The 24,416-nt window shown below is 43.6% G+C and overlaps 1 protein-coding gene across 1 annotated transcript in view; it reads right to left on the bottom strand.

Annotated features, from left to right (window-relative positions):
- Positions 1-24,416, bottom strand: part of REXO1 (RNA exonuclease 1 homolog) — a 40,971-nt gene that overhangs the window by 10,680 nt on the left and 5,875 nt on the right. Inside the window, exons 2-9 of the mRNA XM_059831866.1 lie at positions 14,496-16,279; positions 11,017-11,118; positions 8,390-8,591; positions 7,548-7,711; positions 5,397-5,534; positions 4,261-4,384; positions 3,064-3,177; positions 1,749-1,886 (exon numbers count right to left, since the gene is read on the bottom strand). Of these exons, the coding sequence (XP_059687849.1) occupies positions 1,749-1,886; positions 3,064-3,177; positions 4,261-4,384; positions 5,397-5,534; positions 7,548-7,711; positions 8,390-8,591; positions 11,017-11,118; positions 14,496-16,279 (2,766 nt within the window). The remainder of the gene's footprint in view (positions 1-1,748; positions 1,887-3,063; positions 3,178-4,260; positions 4,385-5,396; positions 5,535-7,547; positions 7,712-8,389; positions 8,592-11,016; positions 11,119-14,495; positions 16,280-24,416) is intronic.

Below are 24,416 nucleotides of genomic sequence, written 5' to 3'. Positions count from 1 at the left end.
TCTGAAAATGCAGTCCTGTAGATTTGGCCCCCAAACACTTCTCAGAGGCAAACATAAGACTCCCTAGTGTTTTTGGTGCACAGCATCAGCTTCAACACAGTTCACATCAACATGTGCTGCATTGGTCCTCCATACACAGCAAATTACGTTGTACTCTAACACAGTTATTTTAAGAAACAGGATAAATAAGTCATTCTTTGGACATCAGAGCTAATGAAGCCCGGTTTCCAGGGGATCTGTGCCTTGTCACTTCCAAATGACATTCAAGTTCTTCCTGGGCACAGCTTTTCTGTAAGGATTCTCCAGCATCTAAAACCGGGAACATTTACAGCACAGCCTGGTCCACCGAGAGGGCAGTTATGGACTTCTCCCTCCTGTCATCTGTGCTGGTACTGCCCACAATTCAGAGAAGGGAGATGCAAAAAGCCACAATAAAAGAGTTTACTGTCGTGCTTCTGATCTCCATGCAATTCCCTGAGTTCTAGTGTGAGCATTTAAGCTGCTAGCACATTCCCAGCTCTGCATAACACCAGTCTAGACCATTTCTGTCCACTGACCGTGGTCGCAGCATTAACAGACCAGCAATAGCTTTAGTTAAATAAGAACAAATTCAAAGATCCTGCAAGACGTGCAGGAAACTACAGAAACAGGAACATGATCTCAGAATCATATAAAGGAGCTGGCTGGTTAACTGGAGAAAAGGGCTCTAACAAATACAGTACTTGACAGTGTTAATGCAAGACAGCTTTCGTAGAGGTTGCTTCAGCAACCACAGGACAAATGTAGACACAAGGTGTTAACATGGATGAGCACTTAACGCACTTTAGCAAGGTCTCTCCAAAGAGACGCTCAGAGGAGTGTGGCAAGGCACCTCAAAAGATACCCTAAGTATGTGTTTTATCTCTGCCGCACCACAGCCTGCTCTAATCAGCGTCTGAGAAGCATAAATCCTGCTACAGGAGTTCAGAAAATTCAGACAGAGGAGGACCCCATCCTGTCCTGAGGAAACCTGGGGAATCATTTTGTCCAGCTGCAAAAAGGGCTTCTGGGAACTACTTGGCCCAGCGCTGTCAAGAGATCAAGCAGAAAACTGTGCAATCCAAACTAGCAAGGCACAACCCACTGCAAAACCAGCCTGGCCCAATGTCAGTCCATATCCCACCATAACAGCAATTCATATGCACAGAGACACAAAAAAATCCTTCTCTTGCAAGAGGGGAGCGTCACCAGATGTTGAACAGGCGCGCCTCTCCAACCATTTCCCTTGCAACAGCAGCAGGCAGCCTCCAAGTTAGTGCAACGAGCTTGGAGTCAAAACCTGTGCTGAGTGAACAAGTGCAAAACATGTGCCCTCACAGGGGGAGGCCAAAGGCAGCTTGTCCAGGGAGGCAACCTGACCAATTCATATTCTTTGGCAGCAGTTAGAAACCTCACTCAGCCTCACAGCCCCACATGCCACAAACTATAAGCCTTGTGTAAAAAATAACATTCTCATGACATGCAAGCTGAAGAAACTCCTCCTCTAGAAACACAGCAGACTTCTGCAGCCACAGTCCTCTCCTCTGCGACCGGCTGGCCTGCAGAGACGGAGGTCACAGCCAAGGAGACCCATCACAGCAGGAGCAAATGGCTCCACGCTGAGACCAAGAACATCTTTATGCAAAAAGACCAGCTGCAAGCAGGACAGGCGTCTCCAGTTGTAATGTATCTAGCAAACCTTGCAGAATGAAAGAGCCAGCAGAGCTTACAGTCAATCGTTTTCTTCTCCTCTGTCGTGAAGAGGACAGCGCGGCCAGGCTTATCTGGGTGAGGCATTGGGTAACCATTTTCCTTTAGCTGCTCCTCAGTCATGAGATACTCCTTTAGTCGCCGATACAAGGCAGCTCCTGCACACAAAGACAATGCTGAAGCCAGATCACTTAAGTAGGGGCTGTTTCTCTTACTGTTTTTTGCTTTATCAAGCCTCCTGGCAGGGACTTGCACTATTTTGAACTTGCTTCCACTGCCTTTGTTCAGGATTGACAGGGAAATAGGTGCCAGGGCAGTATTTTTCAAAATTGGTGCACAAGCTCATTGTTAACCTCTTCAACAACCAACATTCAGCTGGAAAACACAGCTGAAACAGAATTCCTCCAAAGGGCCCATCTTCAGGCCTTTTTGTTACCAATGTGAGACTTCTCCCATTTTAATGTTTTAAATGCTTTAACTGATAATTTGTAACACGGCCCAAAGAATACCCCTCAAAGGCCACCCACAGCTAGCTAAAACATTGACTATCAGAAGCTTTCTTCCTGCTGTTGATTTGAGGCTGCTCATTTCATTTCACAGAATAATTATAACTTCTTGCACTCTGCTCAATATCTCTTCTTTCGCTGCTACTTTAAACCCTTCCAGTATTGCTGTGTACCCTTTGATGTTGCTTAGCTGAGCTATACAGGCCCTTTTAAGCTTTCTCCATGTCAATTCTTTCTGCTCTGTGGCCTCCCTGTCTCTTCTCTGATCTCCTCAACAATTTACCTACATCTCTTGGCAACCAAAATACCCATAACCTATTTGAGCCAACATGAATAATGCTTGTGGCACAATCCTTTGGCTACGATATGACCTTACTATGACATTCATAAATGTGAAAATGAGCCCTGCAGAGCAGATGGAGATATTTGTAAGTTTGCCTTTCCATCTGACAGGCACATTGTAAAGTACTGCTTCAGGGCAAGAAAGCTAAAGTAAAATCCAGACAGAAATATAAGCCCAAAAGTCAGTAATACCCAAAACACAAGAGGTGGCTCTGAACAGATACTGATGCTACATCAAAGCCACGCGGACTACATCAGTGAACTCACAGCCCAAAGCGGGGAAGTAAGGAAGGCGGTGATCAGAGTGGCATACCGTTCACTGAGCGACTCTGCAGCGCTGTACTGCAGTTAGGTGATAACTCATAACACTGGCCTGCAGATATATCACAGCACTTCATGCATCAGCAAGATCCTGCTCTCCCCAGTCACAGTATTATACTTCCAGCTATAATTTACAGGTTACAGCCTCGCAGGAGCAGGGTCTTACCTGTTAAATCCTCTGCTCTCAAGCTCCCTGACCGGTTTAGAGTAAAGCTTGTCTTAGCAGCAAGCTTCCCTCCCAGCACAGCTTCATGGGACACCACTTTCTTGTTACTTGTCTCTGCAGCGAGAAGAGGGAAGAAGCAAAACAGGACAGAGATCAGGTACCCAGCTGAGTAAGAGTAAGTGATTTTAGTCCTAGAGTTTGGGGCACTGCACATCAGCAAAAGGAGGACTGCATTTATCCTCTTGAATTCTTGCTCTGCTCCAGAAACTGGCACGTGCAAGGCGGTGGCCTAGCATTTTCATTCCAGCACTATGGGAGCTTTCTGCTTGCACTGTCAGCCCACAGCAACTTTTTTTTAAAGGCAGCAAGGACATTTTTACAGTTCCCCTGGAAACTCTGGTAGCTCTACCCGCTTACTCTGCATAGCAAGCCCTCCTACTGACCAAAAGCAAGAGAGGACCAAGCACAAAAGCAACTCGACCCAGTCATGTGCTGCATGGTGGGATCACCCACCCACAGCTTTGTTGTTAGGTCCCTGCAGCCCAGACTCCCACGCTGAATCTTTCAACTTCTTTTAGAAAGGAGCTTCAGAGCTCTAGAATATGCTCAGCACATCCGATAATGGCAGATAGGTGCTTTTTACTAATCATTAACTGGCAGCCCTCTCCTAAAGGCCAGCCTCCCAAGTTCAGCCGCTCTGACTAATGGCCATGAAGGTAATGAAGACAGAGGGGAGAAAAGGGAAGAGACCAGGAAAAAAAAATTCACAAGAACAGCACAAATTGATTGTTTAATGTACCCTCTCGAGAGCCAATAATGAAATGTCTTAACCCTCTTCGTTTCTCTCTTGAAGCTTAATGTGTGTAACAGATTTCTGCGGTGATGGACGAGTCTATCACTTTGAAGGCATCATGTGAAAGTTACTCCATTAGCGGGGCTTTTCATTTTAAAGAACTTGTGCTAAAAAAAAATCCATGTGGCATTATCTCCATTTAGGTTCAGACAGCCAACAAAGCATTGCAGGACTTGCCTCTTGAAGGCCCATTAAAGCTTGCCAGACTATAAAAAGCTAACTGGAGTTGTTTGCCTTTCAGCATAATGCTTCTGAGAAATGGGTCTGTCTTTTCAACAAGTTCCTCTCCGTGGCTTCTAATCCAAGCAGGGCTCCGATTATTAAACCACAAACGTGGTACGTACTGTTCGTACTGGACGGGGAATTGGGCACTAGGCTTCGGAGCTTCTTTAAGGTGTTCACTGCCACATTCAGGTAGATGTTGCGACTGGTGCTACGTTCATAAGCCACCTTCTCTTCTGACAGAGCCTGCAAACAATGCAATTCATTACTACATACTTTCTTTCCATTATTGTTTTTGGAAAAAAATAAATGTTTGGCTCTTAAAATACAGAATCCCAGTATGATAGCAAAAAAAAATTGCCTGTCAAGGAATCTAGTAATGAAGTTGAACATGGCACATATATATACTGGTTCTGGGGCCTGCTTAGACAAGTAAGAGGGAAAAAAAAAAAAAAAGATTGTATTTTAAACAAAGCGCTGGAAGAAGCATTTTCGTGTGAAACCTTCCCTGACAGATTAATAAAGCCGTTCTGGAACTGCCTGGGAAAAGCTGTTTTCCCCACTTCAGTGGCAGTGCAAGATCTTAACTGGCAAGAAAAGGAAGTTTGCCAAATGGTCACTCCTTGGATGCAACAGAAACATTCCCACTAGGGAGCTGCGAAGGTGAAATCCCACAAAAAAAAGCCTCGTGGCAGCTGCTTTGGTTACAAAACACACCACACAATGCTCCATATTTACTCAACTAACATTAATGGCCAAAGTTTTCCAATAAAACGCATTACTTTCTCAACTCTGCTTTTGGAAATCCTACTATATTATTCCCTGCTGCTACAAGGCTCCTTAAAAGCCTCCCAGTTCATAAGCAGCAAGTTTCACCAGTTACATCCATCTCAAACACTTACCTCTACTGAACACTTAGATTCCAGAAGGTGTTTGCTGCCGTACCAGAGCAAAAGGCCTTTTTGTCCAGCTTGACCATAATGCACATTCCCCTACGTCCCTCTTCTAGGGTTATTAAAATGATCGTGCATGCTTTCTGAATGAAGGGAAAGATGGGATTTCCTACTGGAAAGCCCCACTGGAATTACACTTTCTGTTGTTCAGTCTAGTATTACTTAATGCCAGTCTCCTCTACAGAATTGCATGTGGATAGGAGAGTTTTCTGGGTTTGCTGCAATTTTAGAAGGTCTTAGCCAAGGCAGAGGATGTTAGTCTCGGCTGCAGACTTTATTCATAAGAAGCAAGCATCAGTACAGACCTTGTCAAATGCTTCCTGGGAGGAGGAGCAGAATTTCAGGCACTCATCAATGAAGAGATTGAGATATCTTTGACGAATGTTTGTTGGGACTTTAGCACCAAATTCTGTGGGAATAACAGGCCTCTGTAAGCTGGCACTCTAGAGATGAGACAGAGAGAGAGAGAAAGAGGCTATTCAGGGTTTAAGAAGTATGTTGCTCTGAGACTCTCGCATTTCCTGCTATGTTATTAATAGTGGTATGACTTCCTTTCTGAAAATCTGCCCAAAGCTAAATATAACATCTATCATTTTTGGTACTAAAAACACCACTTGAAGCTTTTGTGCCACCTTCAGTATTTGAACTACTTCAAAAACCAACCATGTTTCATTATGCAACTCATCCCGCAGCCAAGGACTCCCAGTGGCATTAGTCGCAACACTACATTTACACACACAAGCATTCCAGATCACAAAAATGATGACATTTACATTAAGAGATATAAGATTAGCACAGTACCATGCACCATGCTTGGACCTGGAGATGTGAACACATGACACCAGTTATGTGCACAACAGATGTGGTTTTCTTTTCAGTACTCTGGCTGTGAAGAGAGAATGGGAGGCACACTCCTGCCAGGCTGGCAGCCAGCTAAATCATCACACTTTCTGTGGGATTCCTGTAACTTTACTACATTGGGGTTTTTTTTCTTCCTTTTTTAATGCCAATCATGATGCTCCTTAAAGGATATACCCCTTAAATTGAATGACATCTTCTTCATGCATAAAAACTGCATGTTGGACCAAGTTACGACCTACAGTTTTCCGTTTAACACTAGTTAATCTGCCAAATCAACACAATTTGCCTCTTTTTTGGAGATGAAACCGTATATTCACCTCTAAAGCACCCAATTGTTTTGTCAGTCTTTTTCCATCCCACCCAAGAGATAGCCATAAACCAAACCATCCGCTGCAATCTGTAATAACAAGAGCTCTACAGAAGATATGAGCACATTCAAAGGGGAGCAACTGGTCCTATCTCAATGGGAAGAGTGCTCATTTTCCTCACGAGACTTCCACCTTGATGCTCTGTTCAAGGGGATTTGGTCCTTTTCATTACATATATGTATTTTCTCAAACTCTACTATATATTATTTAATATATATGATATAAAATTTAATATATAATTTTATACAATTATATATTATATATAATTTATACATATTATATAAATTATATATAATTTTATATAATGTAATTAACTTAATACATAATTTCTCTAACCCCCTTAAGCACCCCTATAACACCAGTAAATATTTTCTCCTTTCAGTTGTTTCTTTTCTTTTTAATCAGCTTCTAGTTATATGTTACCGTGGTGGCTTTTTGTGTGGGGAAGGAAGAAAATGACTTTTCACTCCTACAGAAGTAATCAGAGTATGTTATGACATATCTTGACACAAGATATCATCAATAAAGATATCTTTAATCAAGTCCTGGCACTCACCACATTCTGTGCCATCCACTCCAGCAAACAGCTTCTTATGCCATCCACACGCTGCTACGTGAGGAACTCTATTCTGAATTGTCTTAGCGAGTAACATGTTCCCGAGTGCTCATGGGGAAAGGAGGGACTTCTTTGCTAAGGAACTCATAGCAAAAATACCCAAAGGACGGGCAGGTATCCCGGGGCGGGGGGGGCAGGGGAAGAGTTTTCTCCCCAAATATTAACAGCAGCATGAAGTTTAAATGATCACATTTTAGCTATATAGGTCACTGTGGGACATTATTCATAACCACCTTCCTCAGTATGGCCCACAAAGCCAGGGAAGGGCATTAATCCAGCCATGCCTTTTGAACACGAGAGGCTGCAAGTCCCTGACACAAACAGCTACACACCTAGCCAGACAGCACAACAGAAGACTCAAACTGAAGATAAGCGATCAATATTCAAAGAGATCAGAGCAGCACTTAAGTATTTCTGTCTTTTTAAGCTCCTACCCCTCAAGTGTTTAATTTTTTATACAATGCTATCGAGGAAAACCACAGGAAGAAACAAACCCATTTAATCAACCTAATCAAAACACCGCTCTTCAGAGAGTGCTAAGTTCAGAGCAGCATGGTTAAACATACTACCCTCAATGGGGAGTGATCAGAAAGATTTCAAATTTCTCTTACCTGTAAGGAGGGAACATGTGCTATCCTTTTCTGCACGATGGTGCTGGTGGTCTTTGAAGTCATCCCAGCTAAGGTGCAAGCCTTCAGAGAAAGGGTGGGTGCTTCAGAGTCATTGGAAGGTGTGACACTCCTGCCAGCACCGGTCGTTTTACTACTCACAAGGCCTGCAAGAAACAGAAAACACATTTAGGTAGAAATCCTACCACTGGGCTTCAAGTTGCCAGAATGAACTTACTATAAAAGGCCCATGCTGCAAGCTGTGATTTTTTTCGAATGGAAGCCTCCAAAGGGATACAAATTGGGTAATTTTATCACCTTCCAGGCAAGGATGAAGGAACCTTCTGCCAGGAAACGTGCCTCATTTCTGTTTGTTTTGGGGTAACTGAGTCAGCAGAGTTTAAAGAGGTAACTCTGTCAGCTACAATGCACTAACTGCCCATCACGTCAGCTCTGAGTCCTTCCAACTACAAAGGGATACCAATGAGCTTTAATTAGCACTTCCCTCCTGTTTGCGCCACCTCTGAAGGCTTGAATGGAAGAGCAAACGAGGAGCAAACATGCTCCAAGGAAGAAACAGAAAAAGAACAGGCTGAAGTGAGGGAGGCTGGGTGACAGACAGGGGAAGGGGACTGTACATCTAGTCTGTCGCTTTTCAGAATAGGATGGAATTTCTCAGGGGAAATACCTTCCACTGGTCACTATCAGCAACGATTCAAGTCATGGCCAATGCTACACATCTCCTGATAGTTTCACATCTGCTCAGGAGAAGTTTAAACAGAAGGCAGTGTCTTTTAACAGCGGGGAGGAGAGGACAGAGATCACAAATAACGCTGCTGACTTACTTTGTTTGGCTGCTGCAGAAAGGGCTACGTTTGGCACGTGAGCAATCCTCTTCTTTTCTCCTGGCAAAGAAAGAGAGGCCTTTTGAACGGCCACAGCCAGCTGTGCCGCCTGCTGCTGAGCCAGTTGGATCCTCTGGTAACAGACCTCCTGAGCGGTGGGGGGACGGTACGGCCGGATTACGGGCTTGCTTGGGACCTCTGCCTGCACAGACAAAAAGTTTTAGAGCCAGCATGCTTGCCTGCTCAATCCCCGCTCTCTGGCTTCCATTCACCCAAGAAAGGTCTCTTTTCCTCAATCCCTCTCTGTTAGCAAACACAGGTTTTTGAGAGGAGATGATCCCAACCGTCCTCCAGAACAAAATATTTAGTCACCCACTGAAAAACACGACATTAATGATTTACCCTCAGGCAAGGCCTCCCAGCACTCTGGCATGTTCCTAAATTGGTAGGTGGTATTTGAACTGCTTGTTTAATGGCATGACGTTCCTCATCACTGTGCCTAACACACTTCTGGACTCCGTCAATACTCTCAGCTCTACAGTCTTGCACTAGAAAACAAATCTAGCTCCGTGCTGCCTACTGCATGCTTCTTCAGTTTATATTGCAATGAAAGAGTGACCAACTATTCTCCATTCCCCTTTGCTACACAACGCTGAGTTTTACAGCTCGCTCCCTCTCTGTCTTTCCCGTGCTGAAGAACCAGTGCCATCTACCCTTGCATTACAGGAGCTCCCCACCTCCCAGCAGCCTTTTTTCAGGTCTCTAGTTCCTATAACTACTTAAAAGTCTCACATATATGTATATATGGGATTAGAGCATTACATAAACCAAGCTCTGAATTTTAAATAGGCTCTCCCCCTGCCTATTTCTGGAGGCATTTCACTGCTTCAGCCGTTACTAGCACAAACAAGTTACACATGCATTTTCTTTGATGTCCAAATTTAGGTTGCAGGAAAGGTGCCAGAAATTATGTCAGCAAAGAAAGAAGTTTTCTAGCAGCAGAAGTACAAGAGATGCAGCAGTAGTACAAACTTCTCCACGCTACCTAATAACCTTTGAAATCTGAGAAACAGGCCTTCCCTCCTGAAATTTCTTCAGAGAAGGGTGCGCTTGCACAGCCCATGTGTATACATGGCGTTTCTGAGACCGCAAATTGGGGGCAAGCTGGTACCTCCTGCATTCCTGGTCTCTGATGCTGACACCAGCTTCTGGATACCAAACTGAGTGCAGTCAGCCATTAAATTATAATTACAGACTTCCGAGCAGGACAGGACACTCATTTTCTGCCTCACCTTCAATTCCTTTAGCCCACCATTTCCCACGGCAACTAAACTAGAACTCAGCTCCCTCCCCTTCTGTTTGCTCAGTCCTTGAGCTATAAATCACAAGCAAGACTGAGCAAATATTCGACGCAGAGGGAGAAGGCAAAGCAGGAGCCTCAACTCTGCGCGTAAAAGCAGCAGTTCAGGTCTTACGGCACCTCCTGAACAGACTTGGCAGCCGTGCCAAGCTGAGATACGTCAGGGAATGCACGTCCTGGTGCGTGCTCACAGCAGCTGCTGCTGACCACACCAGATCGGCTCTGTTTGCCCATGCAATGGCTGCGCTGGGGCTCACATCTTTGGAAAGCATTTTGGGATCAGCTGTCACATTAAGAAAATGTATTTAAAGATTTGTACATGTCTAAAAGGCACCTATTTACAATAAATGTTTGAGTTAATGAATTTCCAACCCATTTGTTTCAGTCTCTTATCTCTTCACTTTGGAAGAAAGGGCCCTTATCAAAACACATGAACTGGCTGAAGATATGTAGTTAAATAAAACGCATTGTATTGACCTCAGGGCTTCAAATTATTAAAAGCAAAGAAACCTTTTCTAGGCAGAGAGGTAAGGAAGAACAATTAATTTGGACTACCCAGCTCAAATCAGTGCTTAAGTCTCCACTCTTATCCTGCTGGAACATAAAACTGACTAATCTGTGCTCAGCACCTGGAGGGAAACACATTAAACCCTCAGAGAAAACATGAATTAAAATCCCAGTGAGAAAGAAATAAAAAAATCAGAATGCCTTCCTTGCCTTTTTTTTTTAATTCTTCTCCTCTGTATTGAAAGTATTTCCACAATTGTGAAAGAAGAATATCAAACAGGATACTGTTGATATCTTGGCTGATTCAGAACAGATATAAGGTAATGGTTTTAAACATCTGACAAAATTCCTACAGCTATCTTTTAGGTCCACAAGACAAAGAAAAGTACCTTCAAACACAGACTGACCTTGTGTCCAGCTAATTTTTATCTAAGTGATCGAATGAAGCTATTACTGCAGAAAAATGAACATCTCAATCTATCCCAATGAGTTACAAGGTGCAGAATCCATTTACTCTTCCACAGCTTACCCCTGGTTTTATGAAAGTTTGTTATTTTGCTGCCATTTGTAACAGATGCCTAACCACGTTTTTCAGAAATCAGAAAGGGGAGGAAAGAAAACTGACGCAGATGGATTCCAGCACAAATAACTCATACACTACTGCCTGAACCTGGGACTGCATCATTTTCCAGTGTCGTAACAGGACAGAAAATCCTCACTTTAAAGAATCTAAACTTTTGCTTCTAAAAGCTGCACTTACATTTCCTTGTTTGACAAGATGAGAGATCCTTCTTTTTTGGCCAGGAAACAAGGTAGTTAAATTATCTTCTGTCTTTTCTTCATTTCCTTCCTCTTTGGATACCTGGAAAACAAAAGAACAAGCTTCCAAAATTGAACAGACTTGAAGATCCCTCTCAATGAGGGCATCTGAAAAGTCTCCTTTTGGGTTAATAGAAAGTCCTTGCAGGTGGCAGGTGAGAACAACATGTGGTCAGCTGCTGAACTACTAAAACAAACCTTGTTTTGAACCCAAGAGCCACTAATGAAGGCAACGAACAGCAGCAGCATTACAGTTCCCACACAAGCAGTCGCTCCACGAGCTGTGCATGGCATGATTCAGGACAGCCCCTACCTAGCACAAAAGCCTTGAACACCATTCTCCTGCCAGCTGCTCACACACCTCACCTTTCGCGGCATTCTTAAAATCCAGGGGGTTCTGGGGGTTTTTTTGTGAGAACTTGAGAGCTGACTCATTTCTGCCCTTGTATAACGTGCTGCCAGAGCAGGTTCTGAAAACCTGCTCGACACTAAACCACAGTGCCCCCGCTCCACATTTTGGGAAACATTTCTCTGCAGTTTTATCCACAGCCATATCTGCAGAAAGGCTGTGGTGACAAATCCCCAGGTCACACACCTGTATGGCCAGAAACCCAGGAGGAAGTAACAGCACCTCTCCAGCTAAAGCTACTTCTGAGCTAAGATCTCAGCCTTGCTCCTGGGGAGCGGGGGGAAACCACTTTAAACTCTTCTTTGAATTTGACTCGGCTGTTCATTTATACAAAACACACTTCACAAGTTTATTTTTCAAAACTCTAGCTGCTCTGCAGTCAATCTTGCTTTCAGTTTTCCAACACAACCCCTGGTAAAGCTCTGAGCAGAGATGAGCCTGACAATCTCTTCGTGACAGAGCTGAAGGCTGGATTTGGGGACGAGCTCAGACTCCGCTTAGGCTAAGCTTCTGTTCATTACCACAAGGGCATTCCAGATGAGCACTTCACACTGAATCACTTTGCTCTCTAGGAACTTGGTAAGTCTGTTAATTCAGTTACATCCCTAATAAACTCTTTCACAAAGCGATCCTTCCCAGTGGAAAAGTACCGCACTGCCCACATGTACCTTCCCTCCGGACTAGCACATTACTAAGACCAAACGACACGGGCTCCATCTACAAAATTATTCCATAAACAAAAAAATTCCCCGTGACCAATCCTACCCGCCAGAAACGCAGCGGGGAAGCAGGTACCTACTTACAAACACCCATCTCTCAAAGAAGGACCCTTCTGCTGCAATGCTTGTTTCTCCCTTTCCAAAACAGGGGGAAATTAAATTTCAGTGCAGGGATATAAGGTAAAGCACGTGCAAAGGAAACACACGTGGCTGCTGGCAGCTGAACATTGCCACTCCATGCCAGAATTAACTGTTTGCAGTGAGTGGCAGCCCCTGGTTCAGCACTTTCTGAATTCAGCCTGTTTTGAATCACCCCATGTTTGGAAAGCTCTAAACGGATTAGTATTTCCCACTATAGATTGTCTGCCCTTAAACTATTTTCGCTTAAACTGGGCAATTTGGAAAAACAGAGCCAAAAAGAAAGTGCTCTTTCCTAGCTGGGAATTATACTAAACACTAAAGAAAGAGCAGCTGAATTTTAAACAAGCAAAATCAAGTAATGCTTAATAGTTCAGAAGAAAATCATTACACTGAACTGCTTTATGTAGTTTCTTCTACCAAGGCATTTCATATGAGTGTAAAAACGGTCTTTACTTGTCAGCAACAGAGACTTCTCTCCAAACTGATCAGGGACATTATTGCAACAGAGAGTTCAGCAAAAAGCTTTAATAGTCCAGCTATTCTTTTCAAAAGATGAGCTCTCCTCCCCATGCTGCAGATCCTGCCTCACTTTGTCATCCACATACAGATGGTCATGAATGGAAGAATTCTGTTCATGGCCACTTCACCCAGCCAACTAACAAAAGCCTGAAAACCAGCACCAATTTCTGATGCCGTTTTTAGAATACAAGTCAACAAATCAATCATACCAGGAGAAATCGCCTTTCCACCATGCAGTCGCACGGTTCCTGCTGCACTCGCCCTGCCCCTCCCTCGGATCAATAATCCCAAAGGGAGCCTTGATGTGTTTGAAGGGGTCTAAACTGGAACACACTGGAAGCCCTGATGGAGTCCCAGTACCTCCGTTATCTTTTGAATGCAGGATAGCTGCAGCTGAAGCCACTCAGTAAATTCCTTGGATAGACACACTCGTCCTTTGGGACCCCCTCTCTCCCCCAGCACACAGAGGGCACCCGATTTTGTCGCCTTGCCTCATTAAGCCTCCCAGGTAATACAGCTGACTCAGCGACCCCGATACCTCCACACTGCAGTCACACATGTCAGATGGATAACGCTAGATACAAGTTTGGGGTGTTTTCTCAATGTTGCCAAATTTGTCACTTTTTTTTTTTCCCCAAGCTCTTTCCAATCCAATTCCCAGAGCACCTGCTCTGTACGCACACAAAAACATCCCAACCAGAAAACCTGGGCGTGCTGGGTTTGACTGCAAGTCAAACAATCCTGCCCATGCACAGGCAGCCGCTCCCAGGATCGAGAGTTTGCTCTTGCTGCCCAGTCGAACTCAGATGTCAGAAGATAAAGGATGAGTTTTGTCTGCTCCTACTTCTCTGCCTCAGATGCTGCTAGAGGATCACTGCCAGCAGCTGCTGGCTAGCCTTTTACACTTGCTCCGTTCCGTTTTAATTTTGGAAAAGGAGGGTCTTGCATCCTCTGGGGACCACCTCACAGTCACTGGCAGAAGCCTTTTTATGTAAATGCTGTCTTTTTACCTCCTTATTCTGAAACCCCTTGCATGTTTTGAAGAAATTTTACCCTCCATTTCTTATTTGCGCCACCTACAAGGCATCCAGAGATCCTCATGAAATATCTACAGCATGCATTTAGAATAGGAAACACTAATTTGGGGAGTCTCCGAAGCGTCCAGTGCCAACTACATCGACTTACTTGCACCAACACACTGTCGTGGTTCTACCCGCCACTACGTTCCTTAAACTATGCTACGAGAAGAAGGCATCACCCAGATTAGCAAACTTGGATTAGCTTTGAAACACCCACAACAATACTCTCTGAAGCATCTTCTCCAGCCATCCAGGCCACCATGGTTCTTAGGCCAGATGGAGACAGAAGTAACTGATAACCCTGAAAGCTAAAGGCCTTCCACACAAAAGGTAATTGAATCCTTACATTTTACAGCAGCTTTCAATCCAGCAGGGAAATTCAGGTGCAAACTCTTCAAAGCACTCAGTCATGACAAGGATGAGATTCTTCCAACATATGGAGTCTCCCTCCGTAGCCCTCTTCAGCTACTTGAAATAAGCAACACCACTAAACTAAACCAGAATCCTTTTGCATTCAGAGGTGAGAGAACCAACCAACCCAAGCCAGCATTACCTGTTTCCCCAGCCTTCCCTTGTCTTCAGTTTTCACATCTGTAGATTCATTAAAAATCCTGAGACACTCTTCCATTGGATCTGACTCAAAGTCCAAGTCTTTCTCAAGGATGGAATAATCAATGTCATCAGATGTTGAGGAAGACGACGACGACTTTGACAATTTAGAGCGCTTCACTTTCTTTGTCCCTTCATTTTCACTCTCAGAGTCTGAACCACAGCCATCACCATCCGAGTCCGAGCTCACATCAAGCAACGTGGATGGCAATGGCCGGCCTTTGTCATCATCATCTCCACTCTCATCGCCAAACAGGTCAACATGACTCAAACTCCGCTGCTTCCGGCCCTTCTTTGGATCTCCTTTTTCTGTAGAACTGACCTTTTCTTTCTTTCGCTCCAGTGCTGGAGTCTTGGTCCCTTTCTCTTTGTTTTTACGAACAGAGGTTTCCTTACCATTTTTCACATCAGCTGTTTTCAACCTGGAGTCTTTCTTGCTGCTCCCCAGCTTCTCTGTGCTAGAGCCTTTGATGACACCCTCACTCTTGCTTTTCCCTGAACTACTGCTGGCGGACTTGGACTTTTCTTTCTTAAGCCCATCCACTTTTTCTGACTTGTGTTTTTCGGGTTTCTTTAAACTCCCATCGGTTTTCACTTTGACACTTTTATCTTTGCAGTTTTTCTCTTCATTCTTGGTTTTTAACTTTTCTTCTTTCTTGAGCAATTTGTCTTTTTCGGTATTTTTACTTTTCTCCTTCTTACCAACCTCACTGAGGCCAGGTGTTTTACTAACTTCTGATTTCTTCCTTTTTGTTTTGTCTTTTGAGTCTTTGTTTTTATTTTCAATTTCCTGGTCATTCTTACCAGAACACAATTTCGCTGCTTTTGCATTCTTGTCTGGTAAGTTTTTGGCAAGATTTTTCTGTGAACTTGGAAGGTCTTCCATGCCATATTGCGCTGCTGCCTCTTTGCTATCCTGGGAAGCAAAGTCATCCAGTTTGGTGCTCTGCTCTTTGTTGGATAACCCATCGTTTGACTCACTTTCAGAACCAGCTTTTGACTGTGAACTAACAGAAGTTGGCTTATATTCCACATCAGCCTCATCTTCAGAGGAAGAGAACCTGGCATACACTTCATAGTCGTCGGGTACTTCACAGAGCTTCTTTCGCGAAGGAGAGTAAGACTCCTCATAACTAGACACCCTACCCCTTTTAGACCCCTTTGGCTCCTTTGTTGTGGCTTTGCTCAAAAGCCTGGCTGAGTAATTTGAAAGTGGGTCATATTCCAAGTCTGTAGAAGGCTTAGAGTCATCAATCACATATTTATTGTTAGTGACAGTGCTACTGTATTTTTTATTCTGTACTACAGCCTTGGGAACATATTCCAGTGAGCTACCTTTAGAGCGGGAAGTATCCAAAGTGTATTTATTTGACCGGCTAGCAGCAGCGAGAGGAGTAGGGTTGTAGTCCGAGTTATTATTAAAGTTGTAGCTACCTGGATTATACTCTAAGGAGGTAAATGAATCATTTTGTGTCCCAGCAGCTGACACAGGCGTACTTGAAATGAGCGAGGAGGCCTCTGAAGCACTGAACTCCTTTGTCGTTTCTAACAGCTCCTCATACTTTTTCTGCTCTCTCTCAACTTCATTTTTGACTGCCTCAATGGCCTTGTTGACCAGCTCCAGCTCCAGAATACCGGGTGTCACATCTGTAATGTCAGCCAGGGCGCCATCCTCCGCCTCCAGTGAGGGCCTCGGAAGCTCTGGATTGTAGGGATCATAGCCTCGCTCTGTAAAAGAGAAAGAAAAAAAATAATTTACTGCCAGCAATTTAGGTAAAATTTTCTTTGGAATAAAATTTTAAAAAAGGTCTTTTTAAGGTCTGCTCTCATCAAAACCTAATACTGAAAGACACTACCAAAAGCCATGCTCTTGTCACCACAGAATAAACGTTTGATACCAAAAGCCACCAGTGATGTTCTCTGGCCAGCGGCAGGTGTGTGGCTATACTAGATTTTACAAACTACTCCTGCATCAATAAGGACTAAAGATCTATTAATAAAGTGCTTTTATTACTCATGGAAAAGTTCTATAAATTAAATATTCTTTGAGGCACAAAAGAATAATCATTGTATTAGGACCAACAGGAGCTGAGTATGTGCAGAAGTATCTGCTTAATTCAACGAAGCGACCAAGAGAGGAAAGAGGATTCCAGTATGAAAACTGTGGATTAGGTTCTCACTTATCAATGCCAATGCTCAAAGCCCACTGAAAGCCTCCAATATTCCTCAAAGCTCAGTATTTCTCATGGCAGCTGCAGGAAAACCAGTCTTATTTGGACTGACAAACTGAGTGCTGCTAGTAAGAAAAAACTACAGGTACCAAGGCAACACAACTCAACCGCACAGAACAACCACCAAGACAGGAACACCAAACACCCAGAACATTTCTCTTTTCTGACATTTGTCTTTTCAGACCAGTCCCTTCGGTGGCCTCTCCTACACAGGCATTTCTAGGACTACTAGAAGTTATGCTTTGACCACGCTGCACGGCTCTTCCAACCACAACTCTACGGGAGAGCTTTTGGTGAGTGATGGTCCACCCTACGGAACTACATGGAAATGCCAAAGCAACCTGTCCAAGGGACAACTTACAACTGGAGAGTCTGTTAAAGCTCGTTTTGTAACATTAACCTTGAAAAGGATACGGAAGCAGCTGCCGCAAGCATAAACGCTCTCTACTTTCTGCCATGGTATCCCAAATTCTCCCACCTACCTTTCCAACTCCTGGTGAAAAGGAAGGGAAAAGGACGTCATTCACGCACGTGTGCGGAGTGACAGGCACCCTGCTTGCCAAAGAACAGGCAGGAAAATAACTTCACCTTGAAAAATTAGACCAGTAATGGAGGAAGCCAGCGATAAAGATGATTGCATTTAGCAAGCTAACAGAAGCTACAGGTAAGTTAATGGTTGCTTTTTAACTTTGAACAGTTTTCAATTCTTGTTTAATCATAGTGTCTCTGGATGCTGCTGTTCCAGAGGAACTTTTTGTTCTTTGCTAGAAGGATAGCAGTAAAACTGGCTTTCCAACTTGAATATGTAGAAGAACAAACAATAAGCAGAGAGATAAAAGATAGGGAAAAAAAAACCCTCTCAGGTCTAAGAGGGATGAGAGAATTTACTGAGTTTTTTCTTGGATTTTTTTTTTTTTTTCTGAGAGGATCCATGAATATACAGCTCCCTTCGGTAATAAGAAAAGAACCTGTCTAGCAGTTGGCAGAACTAGCCTCCAAGGAAGCAGAATAATAGAGACTGGGTTAAAATAAAGGCAGTGGTTTCATAAAACACTTTTTACCCCCTTGGGTTTGCAAAGTTTCTTCCAAACCAATTAGCTCCTGATTGAGCAGGGACTCTGGGAAATCGCAGTATGATGTCACCATTTTCCAAAGGACAGTCTGAGCTGTGCTCAGGACCAGAAATGTGGGGAAAAAGGAACAAGGTGATATATTTCTATACCTAGCTCCCCCTCCACTTATTGTAAAGTGCCTTACAACCAAGACACAAAGAGCATTTCCAAAACTAGTGTCTGCTCTTCCCCATTACGATGCCCAGCACAGCTCGAACCCTGGGGGAGAGAGACAGGGCGAAGATGTCAAACCAGAGCATCTCAGCGGATGGTGTACACCGGACAGACTGAGATCCAGAGCCTAGTTAGAAGAAAAAAACCATGACGAAACGTAGGTAACAAGGAAAAAACAGGAACAAACCCAGACACAAACAGCATCATCATCAAGGCTAGTATATGTAAACAGATTTTCAAAACAATTAGGTATAAATATTAGCCTAACAGCTGATAAAGAACAGAGAGCTGTCCATACCTGTCACCTCATTTCTCACCACTTTTTGCAAAACATCAACTCCATAGTGGTAGAGAAGACCAGTGCAGTGAAGTCTGGAGGAGCCAGCTATTACCCTCTAACTCAAGATGGAGACCTAAAATTTAGCACAAGCATTAAGGGAACAGCTGAAAGCCTGGTAATTTGTGCAGAGATAAGTATCAGGTGGCCTATAAACAGAGACGAGAACACAGATCTAAAGACTTGCCAAAATAATAAAAAAAAAAACCCGCTACCACGACAAAAAAAAACAACCCAAACTACACAAAAGACATCTTGTGCACGCAGAACAGCAAACTATTTTAAATATATCAGGATACAAAGAAAGTAGAAGACAACCTAAGCACAGATCTAGCGTTGATTCTCTGCTGTTCATCTACAGTATAAAATTAATTTGCACATTTTCTTTCAATGGAATGACCAGATGTAAAAATACATTATAATCTCCAAGAATGCCAGCAGGCTTTGAGATATCATCATGAAAGAGTTCTTTTGTGGGTGTGTAGGAGGTCTGATGGATTACCCAAGCGCCGCTGATCAAAGGCTACCTTTTCCATGAAAGACACTTGTGTAAGTGGGCTCCACGATACTAATCAGGACCGTCACCTTTGGCCATGATGCATTTGCAGATAATGTAGCGGTAACACAAGCAGAAGGGGATTTTTTTTTTTTTTTAATATATGTATATATATACACAGACACGCACATATACATATGGAGACCATATACACACAAGTCCCCAAAGTCAGAGAAATTAAATACGCTGTCTGAAATCAGGCCACCTTTTCAGATGCCAAATTACACCTCTAGGAACCTAGGGAAGGAAAGGATCTCTGGGACGACTGAGCCCAGTGCCACACAGGCAGGCACCCAGGAACACCCACACCCCCCTTCTTACAACCTGGATACAAGATTCAAAGGAGTTGTCTTCAGCTTTTGCATTTATTCCTCTCCGTTTCAAATACTAACATGAATACCCATGGTGTAAAGAAAGATTACTACAAGATAAACTACACCGGTTTTGCTATTCTGATATACAAGATGCCTGCAGTATTTCTGCTGAAGCAAAACGAGTAAGTGAGAGGCACCACATAGTGAAATAACTCTGGATGGATGGATGTAAAATTGAGAGTCTACACTGTCCTTTGAGAATCACGAGATAATGAGACTTGAGATGACAACTCCTTATAGGATTGTGAACAAAACTGCTATCGGGACACTCTTTAAAATACAAAACTATTTTAATAAACTAATGTACCTCAGACATATGAAATAGTCCTTCTGAGACACAAAAAGGTGAAGTTAACATCAACACTATACAAAACAAGATATTAATAATTTACATAAGACCTCAGCGAACATTTTATTTAACCTACAACTACTTTAGAATATACCAAAATGAACTCCATTTAAATCAGCCATTTCAGCACAGATTATACAGAAGTGTAAACGAAGATTCTTCCAAAAAAACAAGGTTGATTGTTTTTTTCCTGGTTCTGGGAAACGAGGCCTCAGCTCTGAGGTGGAGCTGTTTTATTACAGAGCTTCTACAAGCTAGCGACTCCTTGCTGTCCACTGGTCCTTCTAGTTTGTGCAACAGGCAAAGGCAGTAAACAAAGGCTGACATTAAATGAATAATGCGAGTACAAGGTCACCTGTTTGATGTTAAAACTTATTTTACAGTGAATCATTCTGGAGAAAAAGATGTCTTTTTTTTCAAGCACCCTACCAGAACACATACTTCAGATGCTTTAAATACAGAAAAGCCCGAACGTATGACGAGTACTGGCTGTTGTAAACCTGCAGGTTTTGAAAGAGGAGTCAAGCTCTTGCACACGTGGGACACGGATGACAACTACCTTACTTTCAGATACAACAGAGTTGCTAAGCAGCAACAACTGCTGCTAAACTAAAGGGAGACAACAATTAGAAACTTTCACATTTACAGCAATTTGGATCTCAAAGCAGAAGGGTGTGCTGGCCAAACTGCAGAGGGACCAGCACAGGCCAAAAGACAGCGAACATTTTCAAGACCTGCCGCCGCCGAAGTCACCCGTTTTCCTGGGTCACCTGGAGCTGGCAACAAAAGGTGCATTCATCGGGAGATGGGGAAGGTGAAAGCTGTTGGGAGACCTCTTTGGAGAAAAAAAAAAAAGGCATTTTTATTTTAACGTCATCAGAACAGCTCTGTTAGCTTAACAGCTTGCCTGTGTTTACAGTGCCAGTACTTAGCAAATGGACAACCTTTGCGATTACAGAAAAATTATCACCATTGGAAAATTATTTTAAGCTTTTCATTTAATGCTTCACAGAAGAGACAGTGGCTTCTCAAGAACAAAATGTTTCAAAAAGGCTTTACCAGCAGGCTGAGTTTTGCTACCTTTCAGAATTAAACAGCGCAAAAGAAATGGCAGGTTTTGGCACAGACCTCCTTTGCGAGTACCCAAAGCAAATTTCCAACAATTAATTTAACAATAATATCCAACCACTTGGAAATAATTAACACTAAAATTTAAAACAGTACATTTCAAATAATTATCCAGAGTAAATGGGTTAGGAGGGCAGGTAAGAGGAGCTAGGAGAAATGTTTCTTCCACTTTAAATATAACCCTAGCCCTAATGATTTTTTTTTCCTTCTTCTTTCTCTTTTTAAATACTAAATCTAATTATCAAAATTAAGTATTAAAAGCATAGATAACCTTGTACTGGTCCAAAAACATCAGGGAAGCAAGGTCTGAGAGGTCTTACAGCCAGTCTAGTCCAAACTGGCCTCTCCCTACGCACCCCGCTCCCTGCATTTGTTACTCCCCAAGAGGTATTTGATGCTACAGCGTCAAAGCACATCGTGAACCAACATGGTCATTTCTTTAGTGGAAAAAAGGAAGCAGATATGAGAAAAGAAAGTCTTATATTAGCAAGGCTGAAAAAAAGTTTGAACAGTCATCCATCACACTGGGATATTTTTAAATCTGCTGTGACAAAGCCTGCTTAAGGTCAGGGTATGGCTTCACCAGATGTTGTCAGCCAACGTAAGTGCTCAGTGCTATGGAAGGACCGTCTCTCGGTGGGTTGAATTGGTTGACCAGGGGATTCACCGGAGGGTGTCACAACCAGCATAAGGAGGGGTGGATCACACCAAGGGACAAGAGCAGCCAGACATCATCCTCATAGAAGCCAAAAGCCACTTTCTCAGCTCAGCCACCCGAGACTGCTGACATGCTGTGGCCGGAGAGGAGACACGGACCTGCCTGAGGGGCTTCATCCAGCAAGGGAGCAGCTCCAACGTGGGCCATGTCACTCCCAAGCAGGCAGCGTCACCAGGGAACGACTCACTCGGGTAGGAAACTCACTTTGACAGGAAGATGTTAGGGCACAGCCCTCAAAGCAGCTCAGACAGCAAGATCCAGGGAAGCAGTACACACCTAGTTTTATTCAAGAAAACACAATTTTGTGCAGTTTTGCCTCTGGCACAGCAGAAGAGGCATCTAAAAGGTCCTCAAGCCTCCTAAATATGGTAGCTTCACCCTCTTGACAGCCTCACAGACAGTCCTGGAGGACAGCTGGGACCGCCACTGCTTCACACAGCAACACTAGTTAAATCCGAGGATGCAAAAGCCAGAACAAGACAGTCTGGCCCATGCAAAAGCCATCATTTACATTCCTCTATCACCACAGTGATTTACAGTCCCACCCGCTCTGGTGCTAAAACAACAGTGGTAGGCAAAGAGCATCAGAGGCGTGTCAAGATCTGTGATAAATGTAATGTTTTCCTAAAAGGAAATCACACCATTGGTACATTTCTCCCATAACCTAGGAAAGAACGTGGGAAACATAACTGGTGTATTTGCTAGGAGAGGGGCAGAAACAAAGGTTGGCACCCCAAATATCATGATTGCTCCCCAGGCTGCTGCCCCGACCCCACAGCCTGTCATCACACAGGCTAGAAGGTGTCTCACCGTTTCAAAATCGATGATACATTAATCTGGATATTCAATGTTTGGATTCTTTGGAGATCTTTCCATTCCCTCTCTCATTTTAGCTTTAAAGTTATTCCTCAATATACAAGAAAAGTTGAAATTCTGTTTGGGGGGAAAAAAAAAAATTAACAGAGACTTACTCTTTCTGTTTCCAAGAAAAAGACAGACCAGAAAACATTTCCACATCTCCTGTATAAGTGCTAGGTAAAACTAAGGATCTACTCCAAAACTTAGTTAGTAGAGCAAGTCTTCTCTCCAAAGAAGCAGAAGAAAAAAAAGAAATACTTCAAGAATTCTAGTGTCTTCTTTTCTCTCTATTCAACACCACCTTGAAAACTTACTTTCACCAGCATGGTCACAAACACTGCTCCTCACCCACCAGTCCCTTAACTTTCCAGCCTTTCTCTGGCTTGCTTAAGATAAGTTATCTTCTCAACACCTGTCTTATTTCTTTAACTATTTCGGGTGAAGAATTTCCATTTAAGAAAAGAACAAAAAAACCAACAGTATTTCAATACAGTCACAACTGGACACTTCGAAAAACAAAGTTAAAAACTAAAGAAAAGCACCTTTCAAGCTATACTACATTTAAAAACTTCAGCTGTGACTTATGAACGACTAAAACCAAAACTTTAACTGGTTTTAAAACCTGTCCAGCTTTAGTTAACTCAAAAGCTGGAATTAATACTTTGCAGCTCCTTTACGACTCGGACACCTGCAGCTCCGCAGACTCTTAACCAGCAAACCCAACACACTCCCCGGTTCTCAGCACAGATCCTCTCTTTAATAAAAAGGCTGTATCTCACAGGGAAATGAAAATCCTTGTGCAACTAAACCCTCCAAAGCAGAGCTGAGGTTTTTTTGCATAGCCCGTATATTTCAGACACAGACGCAACCCTGAGGACTAAAGTCTCACGTTAAATGAATGGCTAACACGTGAAAGCCTCTCTGGAGAAGACACTTCTCTCGCAGCTGCTTCTTCACGTACTGCAACCCACACAAAAACACAAGTTCACTCCACAGCAAGTCAAAAACTTCAAAGAATTACCTGAGCTCCCCGCGGTTAATAAATATTGCAGATATTTGTTCATGCTGTACTTGAGGCTTTTAATATCTGCTTGGTACTTCTAAGACACTCCGGCAAAGGCTTATGGCACAACACCGCTGACCATGTGCTGACACAGCACTTTCTGGGTTGCGGAGATAATTAGGGCAGGACTTACCAACCGAAAGTCCCGCCTTCACCCTCATTTACTCCCAAGTTGGACTGGGTTTTATTCAAGTGTCTGCAGGGGCTTTTTGACTGTCGTCTTCTTTCCCAGCACTACTATGATCATCTTGGGGAATTTTCTGATATTGTACTTTCCCCACTCCCCAGCTGTACACGTTGCTTTTTACTTGATTTGAGCAACACCAGTTGGCAAGCACAGCTGTTTCCCAAACGGCAATCACAGAATCACTACGGTTGGAAAAGACCTGTAAGATCATCAAGTCCAACCATCAACCAATACCACCATGCCCATTAAACCATGTCCCACAGTGCCACGTCCACACGTTCCTTGAACACCTCCAGTGATGGTGACTCCACCACCTCCCTGGGCAGCCTCTTCCAGTGCTTCACCACTCTCTCAGGAAAGAAATTTTTCCTAATATCCAGCCCGAACCTCCCCTGGCGCAACTTGAGGCCATTTCCTCTCGTTCTATCACTTATCACTTGGGAGAAGAGACCAACACCCACCTCACCACAACCCCCTTTCAGGTAGTTGTAGAGAGCGATGAGGTCTCCCCTCAGCCTCCTCTTCTCCAGACTGAACAACCCCAGCTCCCTCAGCTGCTCCTCATCAGACTTGTGCTCCAGACCCCTCACCAGCTTCGTCGCCCTTCTCTGGACACGCTCCAGCACCTCAATGTCCTTCTTGGAGTGAGGGGCCCAAAACTGAACAAGCATTCGAGGTGCGGCCTCACCAGAGCCGAGTACAGAGGCACGATCACCTCCCTGCTCCTGCTGGCCACACCATTTCTGATACAGGCCAGGATGCCGTTGGCCTTCTTGGC

Source organism: Gavia stellata, chromosome 32 (genome assembly GCF_030936135.1).
Source record: "Gavia stellata isolate bGavSte3 chromosome 32, bGavSte3.hap2, whole genome shotgun sequence".
NCBI classification, from domain to species: domain Eukaryota; kingdom Metazoa; phylum Chordata; class Aves; order Gaviiformes; family Gaviidae; genus Gavia; species Gavia stellata.
Note: the sequence above shows the minus strand (reverse complement) of the source record. Positions and strands in the feature narration are given on the sequence as shown.